The sequence below is a fragment of the Acanthisitta chloris genome, unplaced genomic scaffold, assembly GCF_000695815.1.
Source record: "Acanthisitta chloris isolate BGI_N310 unplaced genomic scaffold, ASM69581v1 scaffold3381, whole genome shotgun sequence".
NCBI lineage: Eukaryota > Metazoa > Chordata > Aves > Passeriformes > Acanthisittidae > Acanthisitta > Acanthisitta chloris.
This window is the reverse complement of record NW_008655319.1, coordinates 12,955-36,975: the sequence shown is the minus strand read 5'-3', so window position 1 is coordinate 36,975 and position 24,021 is coordinate 12,955. Positions and strand designations below refer to the sequence as shown.

At 34.8% G+C, this 24,021-nt stretch overlaps 1 protein-coding gene across 1 annotated transcript in view; it reads left to right on the top strand.

Annotated features, from left to right (window-relative positions):
* Nucleotides 1–24,021, top strand: part of ULK4 (unc-51 like kinase 4) — a gene marked incomplete at its 3' end in the record, with an annotated part of 91,319 nt that overhangs the window by 66,531 nt on the left and 767 nt on the right. Inside the window, 8 exon segments of the mRNA XM_009083838.1 lie at nucleotides 3,038–3,165; nucleotides 5,458–5,591; nucleotides 7,381–7,502; nucleotides 7,828–7,884; nucleotides 11,292–11,343; nucleotides 11,423–11,517; nucleotides 19,562–19,619; nucleotides 19,719–19,854. Of these exon segments, the coding sequence (XP_009082086.1) occupies nucleotides 3,038–3,165; nucleotides 5,458–5,591; nucleotides 7,381–7,502; nucleotides 7,828–7,884; nucleotides 11,292–11,343; nucleotides 11,423–11,517; nucleotides 19,562–19,619; nucleotides 19,719–19,854 (782 nt within the window).

The window sequence follows — 24,021 nt, the reverse complement described above, 5'->3', positions numbered from 1 at the left end:
TGGTTTTCTAAATATCAGTACAAATTCATTAAAAGATATACATGTCTTTAACAAAATCTATGTAACTCTCAGATGGCAATATGGTGGCATTCACAATGCATAGAAAGGGAATTTGAAAATAGACATCAATACAACAAATCATTGCTATTGTAATTTCAGTTCTTCTACAGTGAACTAGTGGTCTGTTTTCCCCTTGTGTAGACAATTCAAAAATGTTGTTGCTCTGCAGTATTACCAAGTGCATCCAATATAAAGTCATGATCTTGTTGCAGTTGCAAGTGTGTTCACTTCAAATGAAAAGAGTGTCCTTACTCTGCAGAGTCTCCATGGATGCATCAAACAGTTGCAGGGGAGGAAAGAACAATATAACAGTGATGTGATTAATAATTAATGTATTAGTCAGTATTTCAGTGCTTTTTTGGCTTTTCTGATCTATCGAGTCCCACAGGTGAGCAAAGATGTGCTCCAGATTTTCTTTGGATAAACTGTTGCTGCTTTGCAGTCCTCAGACCAGACAGAAAAGTAAATTCCAAAATGTCACATTTATTTCTTAGGACAGATTATCAGAACATTCCCAGGTAAATCTGATATAACTCATTTTAATTGCCAAGGTTGTCTTAACCTGTGGTAATCTCCACATGTAGCATCGAAACATTCTTGCTTTCCAGAGTATGAGGACTAAAAGTAGTCAGATGTTCTTTGGATTGTAGTTGCATGTGTCTTTGTCATGGTGTCCCTGTGCATGGTCTGTCTAGTCCATTTATGCTAGTACAATCAGTGTTACGTTATATATACTCTTTGACTCAGTCTGAGGTTTTATGTGGTTTCTTAACATAAAAGCTTTTGTTTGGTTGTTTTAAGTAATTCCATTAAAAAAAGAAAAACCCACCACCAAACCACAAACCACATTCCATTAAAATTTCAGCCTTTGCTTTTAATGGATTGTAATTGAAGAACTTTACAGCTGCAAGTTCATACTGGAGGACCTACAAGTCATACCCTGTGAGCTGTTGAAGTGTTTAAAGCAGTAAACTTTACACAGCTTACACTTTTTAAACACAAGATTGGGGAGCTCTTCTGTTTATGAAATAAATTGTTGAAATACAGCAAAACAGTTCTAGAATAATTAGTTTGTTTTTCTGGGATTTTTGTAGTTACTGTCAGTGATGAATGTTTTTGAAGACGGGGTTAAAATAGTATCAGAGTAAAATTGATGGTTTCTTGGCCAACTGTTATATTCCTTTTTCCTGTCTCTGTAAAGATGTATAGCTAATCGTTGCAGAGGCTGTATCTATTAGATCACATTCAGTGTTGATTTGCTGTTACTCTGTCAGCAAAAGAGGAATTTAAGTCATACTTTTTATGTTAAATGTGCATTACACAGCAGAATTCTAAACCCTGTACACAACATGCCGACATACACTTCACACATCTATTCTGTAGATGAGAATCCAGCTCAACTCTTTGGTAGTTTCTGTTCATGAGGCCTTTTGTCCTTAGTCTAATTCTTGCATAGAGGCACTTGACTCAGTTTGTAAATTCTTGCTCAGTTTTCAGTTCTGGTTTTTTTTCTGTTTTGGTTGGTTGGTTTGGTTTGATTTTTGTGGGATTTTTTTGAGAAGGAGAGAGTCTTGAAGTAGAGTTTGTGATTTCAGAACAAGACATTCTGATCAAGAGCTGGTCCAAAAATACCATCTCTACTGCCAACAAGATATTTTCTTTTTCCTTTTTTAAGCAAGTAGCCCAATTGTTCATTGTAGAAGTACAGATGCATAGCAGATATTTTTATTCCTCAGAGGCAGAGGATACTCCATATGGCTTCTTGTCATTTTTCTGTTCTTTTCTTTCTTCAGTTCTTCAGGAGTTACATGATATTGGTGGACAGACCATAAATGATCCTCCTCTTACACCTTTTGCAATTCATAATACTGTTACTCAGGGTTATGTATAAATAATATATTTAAATAATGACTGATAAATTTAAAAATAATAATAGGGTATAAATAATTCTGTTACTCATCATTTGAGAAGTGTTTTACCTTTCACTGATTCTCAGCTTTATTCCCTTGGAACCTGAAGCAGTACATATGAATCTCATGTCTTTCCATGTGTCAGGCCACATTCCAGAAACTAAAGAAAATCCTTTCAATATATAGGGCAAAAAAGAGAGAGAAAAAAAAAAGCTGTGTTTTTGGAGTCCCATCACCTAACTGTTGTTAAACTTCTGAAGGGAAATATTTTGTGGTTATTCTTTATTTATCACCATCCTTGTTAAAATTGTTTTATTGTTCTTTCATTTGGAGTGAGTTAGCAAGGATCTTAGCTACTTATAAATGGATTTTATTGTAGGAATAAAGAATGGTCAGTGGATTATGAAAGTCATGGCCTCTTACTGCTTGTGGTTTATCCTATCTTTTTTCTCAAGTCCTAATTTTGGTTTTTTCTTGAAAAGATGTTCACTTTATGAACCCCAAATAAAATTAGTTTAGATAAGAACAATCAGAGAAGGTAGAAACAGTTTTACCATCTTTTTAGGCCATCTGGTGTTAACTTTGGACTCTTATGTAGACAAGATTGTATTCAACAATGGTGTTGTTTTTAATCTTCCTGCATATATGGAATAAATAGGTAAAAATTTAATCATATTAGTACTTAAATATTCTTGTATGCTGAAAATAGTTCCGTCTTCTTTTAAAATAAATATACTAAAATATCCTGTGTTTACCCTTACTATAAGACATTTTACAATGTAAGTTTTATCTTTATAGTTAATTTCATACCATTTTGGACATGGTACCTTAGATCGTGCTTATTTGTTACACTAGCACTTGTGAAGATGTACAAAGCAGCTTTGCACTGGGCCAGTCTGTCTCAGACAGAATTTATTTGCTAATGTTTTATGGATTTGTTTTTTTATTAGTGATATGCAAAGAATCTTCCTAACAGAATACATGTGAAAATGAGCAAATTTTAAATTAATACAGTATTACAATACAGCGTGAGTAACCTTAACATATTTGTGTTTATTTCCACCAAGGATTTTGTGGCTACAATTACTCATTTACTTGAAAGTTCTTCAACTTTTGTTCGAGCAAAAGCCTTTCTGGTCCTGCTACAAGTTTTAATTAAAAACAGGAAGATGCTGCTACTCAGTTATCAAGCAAGGTAAGGTGAAAATGGAAGATAATTAAAGATGTACTATTTAAAGATGTACCTAAAATACTTTAAAATGGGTGGTGTTTCTGAGCCAGGAGTGAACTGTTTTCTGTGTAATATGAATCCTTTCATTCATGAGAATGTAAAGAAAAGAGTGTTTTCTTTTGTCTGGGATCATCGGGTGATGATTACTCACAAGGGGAAGCCACTGTCTTACAGGGAGAATCTGTCATTTAAAGTAACTTGTGGTCCCAGTGAGCATTACCAGGAGCAGATTTTGCTTTGGGTTGGGCTAAACAAATACTGTAGGAGTGAGTTGCCACAGTGGGAAAGAAAAAATAAAAAGAGGTGAATCTGTCATAGAATCAAAAGTTCAGTCATGTACCTTCCTTATCTTGGTGTTTGGTATAATCCACAGGCTCTTCAGGATAGGTACATTCAAGGTAAAATAGTATTTCTTGGCTATATGTATTGTGGGAGTGATTTATATAATGACCAGTAAGTTCCTGTGACTTTTACATCAAGTGTTTCAATTTTTTATGTTTTAAAATACTTTGCAAGAAATGACTGACTCACAGTGGAATTGTTATTTGAGATTTTTATGTCCTCTGATGGGACAAGAACATTCATATGTCAGACAAGAGCAAATTAGACTATGTTAGAACATGAATTGTCACCATGTCTTGAGGTGACTGGAGGAGTAAGATGAAACAAATTTTAGTTGGAGTTTGTATCTTGTACTGTTCAGTATGAAGAAGAGAAATGAAGTATAAATATAGTTTTTATAATATTGAAATAATGCAGGCTTGGAACCAAAAGTAAAAAAGGATAAAGCGTATGGGTAGCTGTAAGTCTGACTACCTTTACAGCAGTTATAACTTTGTCTTATATTGATGTTTGAGGGCTGGGTTGAAAGAAGCAGGTGAGTTGTACTATGAAGCCATTGTGAGAGGACACCTTGTGGTGTGCTATAATTATATATCCTTCCACTCACATGCAAACCTGTAGATATCCTGGTATTTGCAGAATCATGGAGAATAAGTACTGAATCCAAGTTTCTTTTTTATGTATATCTTTTTTTGTACTTCAGCAGTGTTTTATCAGATTGTGTTCTGGTTAGTGAAAAACGCCTGTAATGATTTGTAAGTGACTTCTTGAATGGTTAAATTTTTAATAACTCTTGCCATTCATATGCTGTATATGTCACATGGGACTCTGCTGTGTGTTTGGAAAAAGGTCTGACAGAAATACTGCATGAACCGTTACTATTTGTTTATTTATACTTAAGATATTATGTGAAGAAGAGTCATAGATTGTTAAGGGGTTGGAATGGACCTTAAAGATCATCTAGTTCCAGTGCTCACTGCCACGGGCACACCTCCCACTAGACCAGGTTGCTCAAGGCTTTGTCCAACCTGGCTTTGAACACAGCCAGGGTAGGGGCATCCACTACCTCCCTGGGAAACCTGTGCCAGTGTCTCACCACTCTCACAGTAAAAAATTTCTTCCTAATATCTAATCTAAATTTCCCCTCTTTGAATTTATACCCATTACTCCCTGTCCTATCTGTACAGTTCCTGATAAAGGATGCCCCTCCAGCTTCCCTGTAGGCCCCTTCAGATACTGGAAGGTTGCTGCGAGGTCTTGCACACAAGCTTCTCCAGGCTGAACAGCCCCAACTTTCTCAGCCTGTCTTTATAGTGAAGGTGCTCCTGTCGTCTTATCAATTTTTATCAACAGTTTTCTTTATTTACAATGCTTTTGAATGGGCATCTTTTCTGAAGAGAATGTATTATGAATTTGGGATGTGATTTTGTATTATGAATTTTGGCTTTATCCTGCTGTTTTATTTTGATGCTTCATTGACTTAAATTATTCTGCCTTTTGGAATTCTTATGTGTTGAAAATAAATGTCTTTAGTCTTTCACTCATATTGCATATATTGGTCTTGTATTTCAAATTTAAGTGTATTTTAAAATTAGTCTCTCTCTGATGAAGCTTGCAGACAGATCCACTCTTTGTTAGCATCACGTATTGATTTAAATTAGTAGAGTTGTGCTTACTCAAAGTAGCTTAAGGGTTTCTTTCCTTGTGTTCTTTGACTCAGTCATTTGTGTTATTCTTAAAAGTTGTTTTATATGAAATAAAGTCTAGAATTTCAATAAAATTACGGAGCCAGAACTAATGTATCATCTTGATTGTAACCACAGATACTATAAATGTCTGGGTCAGTAGTATCTTTGAGATATCATGTTATTTTTTTGTTATGAGAGGTAATGTTTTGCACTTGTTTCAATGTAGACTCGTGATGTATATTGAAAGAGACAGCAGAGAGGCCACGCTAGGAAAAGGGCAGCAAGGTGGCAGCGAATACCTGTCAAAATGCCTGAATCTTCTCATCTATCACATTGTGCAGGAGTTGCCAGGAATTCTAGGTAGATTGGGTTGGTTAACTGAACAAATCTTACTTTTCCTTACTTCCTCAAGAAACAGGTATCTCCTTATATATACAAGTGGAAAGACTATTGTCTGATAATGTTAAGTTTGCATGTTGTCAGCTTCCTGATGGTTTTTTTTGTTATGTCATGATCAGATATTTTGCATTGGAATGCATAATTTCCTGTGTTAATGTTCTGTATTTGTGGAATGGTAAGCCCCATCAGCTCAGTCAGGAATGAGGCCCAAATGTATAAGAAGTTTTATCAATGTTCTAAAGATATTCCAAACATTGGAAAACCTAAGAACAAATTTGCGTCATAAAGCACAGAGCTGGGGGAGATGCAACAGGCCATATCTCTGAGTATGTGTTAATCACTTAGCCTGAAACATATATTGAGTATTTGCTCCAGGCAATTTTTCTGGGAATTTTCAGCCTACATATTGCAGTTGTTTTACATGGGTGAAACTGATTTGCTAATTCATAAGAGCATTTTTTTCATAAAATTATTTTCTGATGAGATATCTGATTTGTTTTGCATCTTCTCTACGTTATTGCTAGAATATTGAAAATGAAATGGTAGCAGTGCAAAGGTTAGTAGACCTAAATGTCATGCTGCTATTTTGAAAAAAACTTTACTTCCTATGCCAATGCAAATTTTTGCCTTGCTGCAAACACCTGATCCCCTTCTTCTAACTAAATATCAGGTTTGCATATTGGCTGTATTTCAGGATAGAAGACTCAGACTATAAATGTCTGAAGCAGAAATTCACCTCCTACTGTTTATATATACTATATGCAAGTAGTATAGGTAGCCCTGATATTTTTTCAGAAGCTGAAAGTACTATACATCAAATATCTAGTTACTCTGTATCAATTGCTTAAACGCGTATTTACTACTGATTTACAATTTCAATGCATTGTTAGCAACTGATATGGTGTGTAATTTTTACACTTTGTTTTCTTTTCCATGCTAGATCTGTGTGTTAATTGTTTTCCTTAATCTGAAGTTATCTGTCTGTATTTGTCCACATTTGTCAGTAGTATGATGAAGGAACATGTTCTGCTTGAGGTGGTTAAACTCTGGGCTCCTAAGAACAGTAATCAGATTTGAATACTGCAACAGTTAAAAGCAGTTTAACTGTTGATTTAGAATTAATCCTAGTTGGCTTTTTTAATATGCATTTATGTAAGCTCCTTACTGATCCCATTTTCTTCCACCAGATGTAGCTATAAACCAAATAGATTAACAAGTTTTAGAAATTGGCCTTGAAGATCCATTTAAATAAACGAAATAAATTATTAATCTTGTGGATAATATTAAAAGTTTTCAGTTGTTGTAAGAAAGTAATTTTATTTCTGCATTTATATTTAATCTATTTATAGGAAGTAGATACGAATTGCTTAGATCATGCTAAAAATAAAAGTAACCATATCTACTTATCAAGTGCAAAATTACCAAACATGGTGATTATATAGTTCTTAAAACATAGAGATTAGATTGTTCAGTAAGTCATTTATTACTAAGCACAGAGAGGTCTTGTTGAATTACTGTATTATGTGTAAGTCAAAACAACAATGTATTGATGAAAAAACAGTATTTTGGTTTCTTGATCTGAAGAGTTTTAAGCAACACTTTCTTTTCCTTCAGCAGTGTATTAGAGAATGAATCAAATCTTTAAGGCCAGGTATTTTTTCAGCCTTCTTTAGTGCCAGGCTCTGTCACTTCTGCTGTTCTGGAACAGAGATGCTGTTGTTTAGTGAAGCAGTTATGTTTTTTTCCGTAGGTGATATTCTCTCTGCCCTAAGTAAAGTCTCGGGACGTAAATATCCATCAACAACTCAGACCAAACAGCTGCAGATGTGCCTTCCTATGATGCCTGTAGTGCTTCAACTTGTGACATCCCAGGTAGATTCCCTACCTCCCTCCCAATTTGTTAAAAAAAGGTCAAACTCATGCAATTTCCCAAAATCTAATTTCTGCCGATTATGATTGGAATGAATAAAATAGAACTTTTGTTAAATTGTAGGTCACTTGATGAGTATTCCAGCTATGAAATAGTATTAAAATGTCTTATCTTTGCACATTATTAGACAACTTTAATGATAGAAGCAAATGCATATTTTGTCCTCTTTTTTTATTTTAACACGTGAAATAATTGGTTTACTTTTTCCAGTCATAAAGCATGCATTTAACATCATTTGTTTTTTCAACTTTGGCTAAATTCAAATAGGTATTTCGTCCTCAGATAGTCACAAAGGAGTTTCTTTCCAACTATGGCACTTTACTTGTGAGTATAACCATCTAAGTTAAGTATTTTTTACAAAATATACCTATGCATATAATTTTGGGAATTACTGTAATGTAATAAAAATATATGAAATTTCTAAATTGGAGAGAGAACTTTATTCTGAATATATATTTTAAAGCTTTGATTATGTTCAAAACTTTATATATAATCAGAAAATATTTTCTGTAGTAATCTATTGGGTCAAAGGGCTACTCTGCACATGTCTGATAAACCAAGAATTGCCTGTGTCCTTTTTTTTAGAGTAGAAAAATCTAGCTCTAAATTGCACAGAATAGTCTTTCTAGAATTTCATGTTAGTATTTTATGAGTAGAAATGAAAGAGAAATTATAATCTTAGCTATATTTAAGGTATTATTTCCTTTTGCACCTTTTTCTTCTTGCCAGTACTTTTACATATATTTAGTTGATGAGAAGCTACAGAGCTAAATAACTGTCTCATGTTAACATCTACACCATATTCATGACATTAGTGATAGAAAATGAACTTTTTAGCTGTGCCATAGGATACTATAGGAGAAATTAACTAGTAGAGTTGTAGTGTAATTTCCCCATATAGAAACCGTTGTTTCTGATAAGTGAGGAAAAAAAAGCATGTTCTAAAGTTGCATATCAGAGTTAAGCAAATCATAGTATAGTAGAATCAACCTGGTTGGAAGAGACTTCAAAGGTCAAGTCCAAGCCTACCATGGTTACTAGACCATGGCACTAAGTGCCACATCCAGTCTCATTTTGAAAACCTCCAGGGATGGTGAATCCACCACCTCCCTGGGCAGCCCATTCCAATGCCTGATTACTCTCTCTGTAAAAAAAAGCACTTTCTAATATCCAACCTAAACCTCCCCTGGCAGAGCTTGAGTCTGTGCCCTCTTGTCCTACTGCTGGTTGCCTGGGAGAAGAGACCAAGCCCCACCTGACTCCAACCTCCTTTCAGGGGGTTGTAGAGGGCAATAAGGTCTCCCCTGAGCCTCCTCTTCTCCAGGCTAAATATTTTTAAGTGCTTGAGTTCATAAAGGATGACTATGGAGTTACTTCCCCAATAGCATGAAGAAATTCTTCACCACAAACAGCTCAATGTTCAGATTCCCTCCTCTTCCTCTTTTGACTCTTGATTCCAAGAAAAAGTAGTTTTAATTTAGCTCTACTAAAATATTTGTATAAAAATTAGCATTAGAATGATGAAAAAAATTTGAAACTATAGATGTTGAATTACAAAGCCTTTTATCCCTTTGAAGCATTTGTAACTAGGCAGTAGATTTATTAATAGTTTTCTATCAACCTTCTAGAATGTGAAATTCCTCTGTCAACAATATAGGTACAGCAAACCAGGTACAATGTAAGTTTTCTTTTGATGTTAATCCAGCTTACTTGAACTACTGGCTGAGGAAGTCAGGCTAGTTGTACTAGCATAACTTTCCCCTCAAATCAATGAGCAGATTGCACCATATCTCCTGCATCTTGTTCTGTCTCCGTTGAAATAGGCAATTCAGGAGCTTACATACACTATGTGTATTTACATGAAAAGGGAGGACAAGTAGTATATCTGAAAAATTAATATAAAATTTGCATCCATTTTTTGGAATTGTTTTGTGATATGACTAATATAATTACATCTGGAAGAGCAACATTCTATCAGGCAACAATCTGGTCTGGAATTTCATGTTTGGAACTTTCCCACTGACATCTATAAAGGGATATTCAATCTTGTACTTTTTCAATGTACTGTGCTGTAATTGAGGCCTCTAAGACTTTAGCAAGTCAGTCTTTCAGTTTTTGTTTGTTTTGTTCTTTCTTTTTCTGATTTTATTCAGAAATTTTACTCTGAACAATAAGGAATGATGAGGAGTAGAAAGATGTGTACTTGGTATCTGGAAGGAAAAGAATACTTATTTTCCCGCAACCATTGTTCATTGAGGAAATTTTTTTCTTGCTGCTTTGAAGTTGCTTCCATCATCACTGTAATTTTCAGTAGTGTTGAGCAAAGAAATTGAGAGGGAGTCGGGACAGCCCTTTCATGTTTTCAGCTGTGAATAGAAGGACATGGAGGACATGCTGTGCCCCAGAGGGACAGCTAATAGCAGGCTCCTAGTGCATGCATAGGGCACAGACTCACCACTAGCAAAATACACGTACTTGTTTCTCTCCATTGCTTAAGAAATCCCAGATAGTTGCAGGGGTTTGTTTTCTTTTCTTTTTTTATTTTATTTTTTTTTTTTTTTTAATAAATACATCTCCTTCTTGTGTTTCTAATGTAAAGTTAAGGAAATTAGTGCCAGAACAGTTTTTGCACCAACTATTTTGATTTTTTCCAAATTGGTCTTGAGACTATGGTTGTGTGAAACTGCCTTAAAATGAACAAACAAAACAATTTGTTCTCTTCCAAAACACGTTAATTAGATAATAACCAGTAATTTTCTTTTCTTTAAGTGATCAGGAAGATAACTTTTTTATTTTACAGAAGCAGTTGTTTTTTATGGCTGCCTCTGAGATGCTTTTAAGAAATGAAATATGCAATTAATTTCTAACTCTATTTTTAATCAGATAAAAATCCTTCAGATGTTTCATACATAATGTGAAAAAGATAATCCATGTAGACACTTCTGCCAATTTAATATGTAATAACAAAATTTTAATTGATAGTGAAATATAAAACAAGTGTCATTTTCTTAAATACTGCAGTAGTAAAAAGGAGTATGCTGCAAATTCTACTGAGAATTTTCTTTTTCAACAAATGTTAATAATATGTCATTTGCATCCCAATGAAATAAACACCTATGGATAGAAATGAAAGCAAAAGAATAAAGGGTCCAATTGTACAGTATTTGCTTAACTCAGATTGGTAATTTTTTATTGTCCCCTGTTCCTCAAAATGGTGACTAAGATAATTTTTAATAGAAGGTTATGCATCTCTATGTGTTTGTGTGTTACTGGATCCATAGTGTGTGTAGTATGCCTGGAGATCAAAAAAACGGTACAAATAACAGAAAATTTCATTTTCTGGTGGGTCTTTGGTAGTTTCAGTGAGTTGTTTTAACATAGACATGTCCAAGATAGTTCAAAGTCTTCAAAGAAGTTGCCACTTTCTGCTTGCAATAAAGACATTTAATTACTGTCTATTTAGCTGGAAATGTCATCATTCCTGACATTATTCAGAGTAATAGTCCTTACTGTACTCTACCTTTAAGTGTCCAGCAACATTACAGACTTGCAAAGTCACAGCAGCTATATCATTGGTACTCAGTCTTAATTATTACAGAAGTGTTTCCTGGTGTAAGTGTATGAACATTTTGTATTTTACACAGTTCCTTAAAGAATTTCTTGTTTTAATTATTGAGAGATTATGCTTCTTAACTTTGGTTCCTTTGCTTTAAATACTGCTTCTTTTGTAGAAGTTCATCAGCTTGATAGATTCAGGAAAACCAAACTTGGATACAGCAATAGGTAAGCTAACCTGTTATATTGCAGTACTTTCATGTGCAGATTTAACTGGTGCATTTAATAAAGTGATTCTTACCAATAGGGAAAGCTGGTTCAGAAGAATTGATTTGGACTACTTTAATGACCTTTAAAGCTGCAAGGAAGCATCCTAGTTTGATCGCAATCCATCGCTTTACCGTAAGTCTGGCAACAATTTAAATAGTTGTAGGCTAATAGGCCTAACTCTATTGATAAATACAATGTTTTGAAGATTTAGAAACTATTTAAAATATGGCTTAAAATATATTGTGGTTCTGTTTGACAGGAAAAATACTTATTGTTTATAGAGAAATTTTCAAAGAAGCAGCAAGGCATTCAGGTTCATTTTACTGTATTTAGCTGGGAAATTAGAGGGAGAAAGAGAAGGACTTAAAGTTTAGAAATAGTAGTTCTTAAAATGGTTTTCATGTACATAGAATACTAGAGTATGTCAAAGCAAATATGTTGCTATATGTTAGTGAAAATATGGCCACTTTATTTGTCATTATGCTTTTAACATAGCTTGGAAAGACCAGGTCTGAGAGTTGATCCCATTCCATCACATTCTTCTTGATGTGATCACCAATAGCAGTTATGGTGTCAGGTTTTTTTATTCTTATTTGTTTGTTTGCTTCTTTAAGTATAGCAGACTTCTTGCTTAAAAGTTGCATTACAGCTACAAAACTCACATACTGTAAGCTTCTTACATCACTAAGATTTGTTTTCTTTGAAGTTTTTGGTTAAAAGCTTTTGTGAGCTGAGCTAGATGAAGGCAGAACAATTACATTGCGAAACAGCTGTCAGCAAATCAGGAGGTCTGAATGAGTATTTGACAAACCATTGTAACCTGTACCACTGCATTTTTGTGTCTGAATTCCCACCAAAAGTATAACCCACCATACTTAGTGGGGTTACCATTTCATTCAAATTGAAATTTATGTGTTTGTATTGAAATGAAGTTAAGGGTACACTTAATATAGTGCTTATATCAAGATAGGCATTAACAAGTAAATGCGAGTGAGGGATCTTAGGGATGGTGCTAGATAAGAACTGACAATCTTAGAAATTAAGTGGTTTTAGAAGTTGAATCCTATTTGGTGTGCATGTTAGTTGAATATTTAGATTATAAAATCTTAGTAAGTGAAAATAGTAAAATTAATCCAAAATATAGATTGAAATTTAAATAAATGTAATGTGTTTTATTTCATTAATGCTCACAAAAACTGGTTCAAGAAAATGGTCCTTATGCAAAAAATTCTAACCAATTAATAGTCTGAGGGGAAATAGTACAGAGCCAAACTCTTCAATTTATTTTAAAGTAATACGGCAAAAAATGTTCTAGAAGATAAATGCTAAGTGTAGGTGAACTATGAATGCCTACTGATATCTCCCTATATGTCTGTCACCTGCCTCTCACTGTATTTTAACTGTATCATTCCAGAATCACCTCAGTTGTTAAAAATAAATGCTTTTGTGGGTTATCAGTGGTAGTAGTGTGCAGTGCTTGTCCAGGACTTACGACACATACCACTTCTGTAGTTTCTCTGATTTAGAATAGATATGAAATTGTATCTTTGTCAATGAACAGCTGGGTTTGGTTTTTGTTGTGTGTGGTTTTTTGGTTTTTTTTGGGGTGGGTTTGTTTGTTTGTTTGTTTTTTAGAAAATCTATTACTTCATTCATTTTCATATATAACAGCTCTTCTTAATTTAAAAGACCCCTCCTGACATTCAGCAATAGTCATTCAGGCACAAAATAAAGTGGAGAAATTGCTTTGCGTTTTGTATGTTAAATTCGAGAAATTGTACATTGTAATTAATAATCTCTAACCACATCTGCCACTAGTGGTGCAAACAGTAATTAGTTTAATACTATTTACGAAGTCTAGTGTGCTAATTATACTTGAATGTACAGCATACATTACTTTAGAGGAAAGTGGTACTTCATCTTCTATGATGCATACAGACTATTTTTGGAATTGCTGTTACTCAAGGGATATCTTCTAATTGCGGTTGGCTGAGCATGACTGGAATCTATGAATATAAATGCCAGCACCCAGCAGAACTTGGTGCTGTTTTAAAATGTTGAAGCAAGACAAGTTCGAGCTTCCAGATCAATATTTAACAGTGGTTAAATAGGAAACTCTTTTACTGGAGAGAAATTTGTATCCTGGGCTGAGCTCAGAAGCCTGGATTGCTCATTTAGACAAAGTTGATCACAAACAGGATTTTAGGGAGGGGGAAGGCCAAAACCTTCTTGAAAAGATCCATTTTGTTCTACTACTACTGTGATACTGTTTAGAATTTCTCTAATCAGAAATTAAATGCATTTCTAATAAAGTTTAATTGATTTAATGAAAAGTGGGGTTGTAGTGAGCAAGCAGAACCAGAGGTTTTTTTTTTTTCAGTTGAATTCTGGTTTTAGTTTAGCTGCAATGGAAATTGTATAAGTCAACAAGAATTTAAGCTTGTTCTGGGTTTTAGTTCATGTTTGATTTGCCTTTGTATTTGTACCTTGAACAAAGAAAATAGAATAAATTGATTTTTTTTTTGTGATCAAATTTCTGATTGCCATTAACCTGAATTCAATTACTGAGGAGATTAATTTCTGTGGGGACTGACTATATTAGATATTGCAAAGTGTGATAAAGTCAATGGAAATTAATTGAAAGTGCTCAAATGAAAGCCAGCAGTCAGCAGTAATTTCATGTTGCATGCAGTTGTGTGCATTTTTGCAAAGACTTTTATAAAGACTTACAGTAAGTATGATTTGGCAAACGTTAATAAAACTAGATTTTCAGGTATGCAAATATGATGGTGTAGGTCATCAGGAAGAGTTTATAGATTGGAGTTGAAATACAAACTCCAGTTTCTTGAACTGCCACAAGTCCAACTGCCTGTTTCCTCCACCTACCTAAAATGGAAAAGTATTTATTAAATTCAGATAGTAAGTGTTGTAATATTTTTTTTCAATTTTTGGTAGAAGTTGAGATATAATTAACTTTAAGAATTCTGTGCTGTGTCATCTGCATTTATCTTTTCTGTGTTAAGTATATTTATTTGCCTGAAAGAAAGGACATATGCTAATTCAGAGCACTTAGAGCAGTGATGAGGCTCACGATGGCAGGCAGTTCCTTTGGGACTCCATTCTATACTCTAACTAGCTCCCAAAAATGATCTGTGTACTGCACAGATGATCTTTTACCCGAAGCATGAAAGTTGTTCGCTGGTTAAGGCAAAAGTTGTCAGCAGTGATTCTCTTCCTCAAGGTTTTAAAACTTATTTTTTTAAAAAACCAGTCTAAAATAAAAGCACCCTGAACATGATGAGTTGCTTGATGGGAAGTCAAGGGAAAAGCTGTATGACATGGAAATCTACTGTTTGACAATGCAAGAGTTATTACTTTCACCAAAGATGACAACACAAGGGTTAGAAACTTCTGCAAGTTGTTCTTTCTTGATTCAGCATCAGTGGTGTTCTTCATCCACAGGCTGTTCTGATCTAACCACTGACACGTTAATTTTGTCAGTGTAGGATATATAACACATTGCACAGAATTTTTTCAATCACTTTCCCATTTCAAGTAGATTAAAATTCTACACCCCATGTGGCTTTCTGTCCATTAAGCTAACCCAGATGACATGAGACTTTTTTTGTGAATCCAATTCTCTACTAATTGACATATTGAGTCAGTCAATCAGTGCTGTCTTTTCCCAGAAGTAAGAAAAGAACAAAACCTCAGTGAAGATTCTAAAGTTCTGAAGACTTTTAAATAAAAATTACAGAAGCGTCATCCTTCTTCCCAAGCCATTCTAACAGGCATTAGATTATTTTTTCTGTTACATTCTGAGAGATTACTGGTGATATCAAAACATTGAGGCACGTGCTGTGCCCCCAGCAAATGCAGTAAGAAATTTGAAGATGGCATGATCTTAATTCTGTGGCCACTTTCAGCAATAACTTTTTATGTGGAATTTTAATGAGAATGAATGTCAAGGTGATGTTGGATGTTGTGACTTTTACATATGACTGAATAAAAAGAGTTTGGAAGCTGATGGTCTTCACTTTGGTATGTTCTGCTTTGAGGAGAGGATAAGTAGAAGATATTTGTCAGTGTTGTAAGTTAAACAAATGCACACTGAAAAGAACAAAATACCTCTAGAAAAATCTCTGAAAGTATAGTAATGGGCACAATTACTTGTGAGTTTGGATATGATAGCTGTATGTAATGGATAGCATAATTTTTATATGTAAGTCTAATTCTGTGGTTTCATTTTCATTTGAGAACCGCATGGCTCACAAATGAACCAGACTTTAAGCCTGCTTACTTGTCCTGTAAGGGAGGTGACAGAACTGACTGATGCCACTAAATTATTCACAGTATTGAAAATTAAAACTGACAGAAGTTGCAGAAGGTTTCAAGATATTGAGTGAAAGGAAAATAAAATGACATGTAATTCAATAACAATAAATGTCAAGTAACGCATACAGGAAAAATACTTTCAACTATGCATATGCAGTGTCAAGCTCTAAAGTACTTGTAACTGTTCTAGCAATCTTTTAGCATCGTTTTTCTATGGAAATGGAAGCTTTATACTTAACAGTTATCAGACAACTAAATTATTGGAAATGATTGGTAAAAGATCAGACAAAAAAAGCAGAGAACATCACTGTGCTGTGGTAAGTCCATGGTGCCCTCAGGCCTCAAATACTGAATGCAGTTGTGGTCATTCACTCTCAAAGGGAATGAAGCTTATCAAGAAAAAGTACAACTTGGTGATGCGAGGAAGATCTGAGTAGATAAGAACTTCAGCTTGGAAACAAAATACTTCATAGTATTATGTATGGCATGGGAAAGATGAATTGGAAATAATTATTCATGGTTTATGTAGAATAAGAATATGTGAGTGTCAAGTCAGCCACTTTAAAATAAGCAAGCATGTGTCTTTTCATAAGGTTTGATAGAAGTGCAAAAATTCAGTGCTATAGGTATTGCACATGCTAAAAGTGCAAAGACATATAAGGTAGGATTGGACATATAGGGGAGAAAAGGCTAGTAAGCATTATTAAATACAAAAAATTACACCTTCAGTTTAAGAAGTTTCTTAAGTCAAGAGCTACTTTACTAGAAACTAGAGCTGTGCTTTATGCTTGGTCTATTTCTTTTACTCCTTTTCTATACCTTTCCAGTTGTCAGAAGCAGGAGTACTAGGTTTGAGATTTTTTTGTTTGGTCCTGTACATATGCATTATAGCTGGGAGATGTGGATGTAGTGTGTATAGGAGTTTGTAGTGTTTCATTGCTATTTTGGGTGCTAATAACAGCACAGTCACAGCAGCACAGCCCTTGAATGCCATCATTACAGTTATACACTGGTGGCTTTGTGCAGTTAGGAATTCATCATGAAGTATATATCAGGCTATGTAGAAGATGGTAGGAACTCATATATGCCTAAGGTCATATTCAACCTATCTAGTCTGTTTAGGCTTAAAGAAGAATGTTTCCCTTTTTTTAAAAAAAATTAGTCTTAGTGATGAAGACTGAGACAAAAAAAAACCCAAACAGTTATACACTGGTGGCTTTGTGCAGTTAGGAATTCATCATGAAGTATATATCAGGCTATGTAGAAGATGGTAGGAACTCATATATGCCTAAGGTCATATTCAACCTATCTAGTCTGTTTAGGCTTAAAGAAGAATGTTTCCCTTTTTTTAAAAAAAATTAGTCTTAGTGATGAAGACTGAGACAAAAAAAAACCCAAACTGTGATGAAGACTGAGACAAAAAAAAACCCCATTTCTGACTGTCTTCATGTGTATGTGGAGATTTTAATCCATGTAGACATCAGCAGTCATTTAAAAGAAGAACAAGTGAATCTGTGTTTGAATATTCTCTGAAAATGCAAAAATACCAATACCATGCTTCTCTATACATAAACGACAGAAACTTGTGCAATTTACTGGTGAATTTATTAAAACTATTTTATGTGCTATTATACTTCAGTTTATTTCACCTCAGTAATTACTTGCATAATTCATAAATTGTTTACAAATTTGGGTACACATTAGTAAAAAACAGTGACCCAAATAGCATGGAGAGAAGATTGGGGTTGTGGAGTTAGGAAGTAGCTGATTTAAGGTTCATGTAAAATTTAATACTTGCTTCTCCCTTCAGCATATGCATTCTGATATGCTTTTGCATTACACAATAATTTTCCATAGGATTAGTGCTTCATTTAGTTGATCTCCCCAGCGCAATGAACTGACATGAGGCATACGCCTGCTACGGAGAATTCTATTCTAACCAGTTTGTTTGACAAAATTGAGGTTTGAGTTAGAAAAAGGTCAGAGAGAGCTACTACAATTATTTAAGACCTAAAGAATCTTCTTTACAATGACATTTGAAAATATATTTATCTTAGAAAAGACTTATGACTGGCTTAGCTACATGCACTAATGTGGAACGATTGCTGTTAATGCTAGATTAAAGTGAAAGAAGATTTTAAGTTTTAGAAATTGAAGTTGCATCATACTGCTGTATATGTCATCTTAATCAGCATCAGTCTGAGTCAACTCTCCTGCTGTTGAGTGATTCATAATATCTAGGGACCCTACGTTGCTTCAGGTGATTGAGAGCTGCTTCGCTTCTTCTTTTTTGTCTTACGCCTTTAATTTTCCACTTTCATGTGCCTCTTCATTTGAGGAGCATTGCAGTAGGTCGAACTAGTTTGTTGGACTGAAAGGTCTGAAGTACATACTTTTTAATTTCCTACCTCCCTGGTATGTTTTAACTGATACAGTACTGGTTGTAGAACAGCTTAGAAACCTACACTAATGCAGTTGTTGGAATGCAGTGTAGTTTTATTATTTAGCAGAAAAGACCATTAAATATTTCAAAATTATGAAGTGTTACAAAAGTCACTACGTCTATGATAGAGCATTATCTATATAGGTGTAAAGGCTATTTGTACTTGCAAGAGTAGTTTGACTTACATACCTCGAGCAGAATCCTTTTACCTCTTTTAGTGAAAGTATGTAGAAAAGCATCTTGTAGTAGATTTTTTTTTTCCTCTAAGTGAAAAAAAGCTGGACTAAGTGAATCTCTTAATGTCAGAGATTCATTTAACAGAGATCACCAGCTAGCAATGAAATAGTTGCTAATTGTAGTTACTGCTGACTAGAGGCTAACTTCACATAGTGACCCTTTTCATATAAACTTTCAGCTTCTATAGATGTTTCTTATTAATAGCTGCATATATCTAGGGAAAGTTTATCTTCTAGTATTCATTACTGAAGCAAAACACATGGGGGATTATAACACATTCTTGTTATGCCAAATCCTATCCATAGTGTAGTGAGAACCTACACAGCAATTTTATTTGTATAAATAAATCCAAGGACAATGTGTGCATTTATGATGCATGCTTAAACATTGCAGGGCTGTCCATCCATCCTCTCTCAAAACAAAGCATATCCTATCTAAATAAATTTTATTTTTACAGTGATTTAAGACTTATTAATTCTCTTATAAAGAATTCTATAATACACTTTTTGTAACTGAGCTATAGCCTAGTTTGTCATCAGTTGATTTCCAATGGAGCTAAGCTGACTAGTCCTGTGACAGAAGATAGATTTGTAACAATACCCTCGTGGACAATAAAGAGTTGACTGGATTATATTTTTTCATACTACAAATCTTAAGTATGGAAATTTAAATTTCAGTGAAAGACTGTGTATTACCAGAATGGAAGAAACTAAATTTTTTTTAAAGATTCTACACTAAGCTTAAGGATATTTCATTAGAGGTAGTACATCTTTCCTGATGTATTTTAATTCTTTGTAGTTTTGTTTTAGAAGGATGTTTCATGATTAGTTTATGGATTAAAGCATTGGGATTAAGATACTCTTAATATATTACATCTGCACTGAATTCTGTATTTTAAATTAAATATCCCTGCCAGTGAATTATACCAAAGGTACTGTTGTTTTCTATATAAAAGTGCATTACTGCCTGTAACTTCATGGCATTGTACCAGAGAAAAATGAACTTGGTGTCTTTATGTGATTATAGATGAATTTCCATGATTATTCATCTCTTTGACTAAGGGCTATAGCAGTGGAAAAAACATAGCTGATAGTGTTTCTCTGATCTATTTTTAACCCCTGTGAATAATCTAAGATGGATCTTCCTAATTCTCTGTTTTAGGTTGAAGACTGTGTCCTTCCACCACTAATGTCTTTGGTCCACAGTCAGAATGGTAAGTATATAGGCACATCAACTACAGTTTCCATGAATTCCACATTTAGTTTTAATTAGACTTCACTGTGGTCACATTCTTGGCACCTTTATTTTCAAGCGGCACGGAGACTCTTCAGCTTGCAGTTGCTCTCAGAAACCATATTGCTTTTGAGCCACGAGGTCATGGCTGAGAAGAAAGGGGAGAGCCTCAACTCAAGCAGCAAGCTCCTGTCTCCCATTAGAGATGTATTGCTGCCTCAGTAAGTATAATATTGCTCCTGTAATGGGGAATAACTTGATACTCAATCCATTTGGTCAGTGTATTTGTTTTAACTACCCTTTTTATGTTTAAGTGGCAAAACAAAAAGAGGGATAGCAATTAACTGCGGCCAAAGCTTTCTGCCCGACATCTTTCCTCGGTTTGTTTAGTATTTTGTCATATACAACACAAACACAACCTCTGTGTGACACTCATTTCTGATACTGTGCCTTTGGATGCTCTTGGAGCAAAACAACATCCCCTCTAACTTATGGGCTGTAATTCAAATGCTCCTCTTTATTAGCAGAACAAAGAGCATTCTAACAACAACACCTTTTGCCTATTTTGGATATTGTGCTTTCATGTAAGATGTTCTGAAATCATATGAAATGACATAACTTTTTCAAAAGGAATAGGTACAGGATGGATTAATCCTCCATGATCCACCTAGGGGTTATTGCCTCTAAATTGCTGTTCTTTCCTGCTGCCCCAAGCAGCAGAAAAACTCTACAGCAGAGTAGGTGAAACTATAGCCTGTGGGCCAGATGTGGCCTGGAACTTCATTTACATGGTTTATGGTCAAATGTAGCCTCCCATTTCGTACTGACTTGCAGGTGAGCATGAAGACAGCTCACTGTGTTGTGCACATACTGACTGTGAGCTGGTAACATCTGTGAGCAAAGGGAAGGAAGGCCCAAAAATAAGATGAGTGGAGTAATGATGAGTCATAATTTAATCTCTAATAATGTAAAAATGTATTTTCATGTGTGGTCCTCAAAAATTAATAATTGTAATTACTTAGCTGCCCTAAGTGAGAAAATTGCCCCCCATACCTACATTAAATGGCAGAGGGCTGCAGGAATGGATGCTGGGTTATGATCAGAAACACAATGATGGCTCCAAATATGAGACTGTCTCTTGCCAACTGAATAATGTTCTTATTTGTTTGAGGACCAAAGTTTTGTCCATGCAAGATGTGTAAACTTTTCTCTGCCACAGAGAATTGGAAGGAAACTTAGTGTTCTATAGAGAAACTTACTTACACACCTTTCTTCACATTTTTTTTCCCTCTGGGAAATATAGAATGTATCAATAAGAATTAAAATGAGAGCTGGAAATATTGTTTTTAAAATAGAGTATATGCATTATTAAAAGTTGTCAGATAATTTTCTTTAGCTAGGGGGAGAGACTTGGAGTCAAGGGAGCCTACTTGTAAAGATAATGTAAAGCTCTGTTCCAGGAAGTATGGGTTACTTGAAAACTCTGAGGTACAATGTTTGGAGGCTGAAGAGGTGTTTGATGTTGTTTAGTCTTTCTATTTGCTGGGTAAAGGATGGCACAGTGTGTGACTCAGCTGGAGGACAGTCAAAAGAGGGAAGGCATGTGATGGATGTTTGTCCATGGGCAGTCTGTGTGGGGAAGTGGGTTCTTCAAATCCTTTTGAGTCGACTGAGAGCTGAGAGCTGTTGAATATGGAAGGGATGGACATGAGGGTTTAATATGTGATGTTCTTTTTACATAAGGTTCTAATTGTACGTATTTATGTACATATACCATTCCTATAAATATCTTCCTCAAATTAATTTGTTTAAACGTAAAACTAATCCATGAATTAGAAAGTGGGTCACTATGCATGAACTTCATTTTGAGACAAGTGCAGGAGTTCAGTGATTACTACTTTTTTTCTCATCTTCTGCATCATCAAGAAAATGTAATTCCATTAAATATTTGTGCATTTGTAGATCAGAAAGTTATCTTCCTCATAGAGTTTTGATTGAATTGAATGGAATAGTGTTATTAAATTTCAGTTCACTGAAAGGTTATTTTTCCTGAGCATTTCATAACCAAAATGGAACTCGCAGCTATAGAGAACGAATACATAGCAAATGCTTTATATCCAGATTTTTTAATCAGAAATTGAACCATCAACTCTATTTCATTTTAATTCTTAATGTTCCTAGTTATATATCATTTGAAAATTGAGCCATAACCAGCAAAAAGAGAGGAATGTGTAAATAGAGTTTTATTTCATTTGAAAGGTTGTGAAGCTTGTTCTTAGTAGACTCCCAAGCCAATTTTGCAAGTACAAAGTCCAGGATACTTGAGATAATGTTCACTCTTTATTTATAGCTTGAGGGAGTCCATACCCCCAAATCTTTACATCCTTTTGTCATGATTGTTTATAGAAAAGATTCACAAAATAATTCCTTACAGTGTGGTAGCTGGAGTTTACAGAACCATTATAAAATGTCCTCAACAACTACTGTTACTAAATTGTTTTGTGTTTTGAAGTGGCAGCAAAATCATTCACTGATTCATTCATTTAATAAAGTGTGTCGAGCATGGAGTATTTTCCCTTCAGAGAAGATTAATGTATTTAAAGCTCTTAATGGCCTTTATTAAGGCAATGTATTTATATTAATTGCTAAGACACTGGCTTTAGTAATCTGTGTTTTCTCATGTGTTGTTTGGTTTGATGGATCACTGCACCTTCCCATAGAAATATCCTTTACTAATGTTAGCTTATGGGAGGGGAGAATAGAGTTTCAAGTTAAAGGAAATAAAGTGAGGCTTTTTTATTGAACCTTGAGGAATTAGTATGCTAAGTGTGCACCATAGTAATAGAGTATCTCAAATGTAATACATAGCAGGCTTAAAATTGTTTAAAGTGGACCCCGCTTAGGGAAGGTATTGATGTGTTTATATAAACAAGTATATTGCCAAGTGTCAGATTTTTAAGCTAGCATGGCTGATTCATTCATTATTACTCTTAGGAATTACTGTTTTGGAGACCTAAATCCATGTTTTATGCAGTGAGCAGATGATTTCTGGCATCTGAGTCACCTGATAGCATCTTTGCCTGCCATGGAAGATTTAGTCACGGATTCTGCAAAAAAAATTGCAAATAGTCTCTTATGTTTGGTAGGAGTATGTCTTACTCACACGTAGGGCTTTCAGGATCATTGTCTACTAATGTGTTACAGTATTGTTTCCTTTTAGGAAGGAAAGGGCTTTTTAATCACCAGTGTGAAATAGTTTTCTTTGAGGAACTGGCATCTGTCATTTCTAATGGAGAGATTTTATTCACTAAAGACATGAAGCCAACACTGACTTCTAACTGGTTAAATTCTGTAGATACTCTGATGTGGTTTGCAACTCTACAGCAGCACATTCAAAGGAGTATGTAGTAGCCATGACACGTTGCCCGTAAGCTGTGTGCTTATGTAGGAATGTTAGCCTCTGTGAAGGAGCTCCCACAGGATACATCAAGACTGCACAGCTAATGTGCTTCACCCTCCTTGTCGCAACCCTGATCAGAGACTTGGCTGGAAAGCACCAATTCTCCCTCTAGATTTCCTTCCCATGTCAATCAGAGTGCTGAGGTGTGGTGCCTGCAGAGAGGAAGAGCTGGCTCACAGTAGGGTACATGCCAGCATGAGGGCAATGGGAAGTGATGCATGCTCCTCAAGTCAGGCAGCACTAGGGACCTCAAAATGTGAAGCAAAATTCTCAGTGATTTGAATAATTCCACTGCCCACCCCCATCAGAACACTTTTTTTTTTTTTGGAAGCATTTTGTTGCACATAGTATAATCTGCCACATTTTCCTACAAATCTTCCTTTCATTTCTACTTGATTAGTTCTTCATGTTTTTTTCTTTCACAGATGAAGAGATTTATGCCTGCAATTCTATTACTTCCACATGTTTACAGTAGTACTATTTGTAATCAAAGACTGTGTTTTGACACAGATGAATCTGTGTTTTTCTGTGCTTACATCTTTCTCACTTCCATCGCTGTATCCTATTGCCATCCAGATACATTTTGATTTAAACACGTTAAAATGAGCCCTGTTTGTTGGGTGGGCATCACTGGAATGTTAGTAGCAACAGCAAGGCCCATTTTGTTTTTCAGCAGCCTGTTTTCCCTTACCAGCATTTCCATGAGGTGATATTTGGAATGTTTCAAAGATGTTTTTCTAGTAGTTTTATTTTCATATTGTTTGATAAACATTGTTTTGAAGTCTTTTTGTATTGTTCTGTTCCATATGAATTGGAGAATGGAAGTATGCTTAATGACAGCAAATATTTTTTGAAATTTGAAATAAAATATAAAGCTCAATGTGAGTTTTTCTCAATTTTGAGAAAAATAACTATGTTGACAAAATAT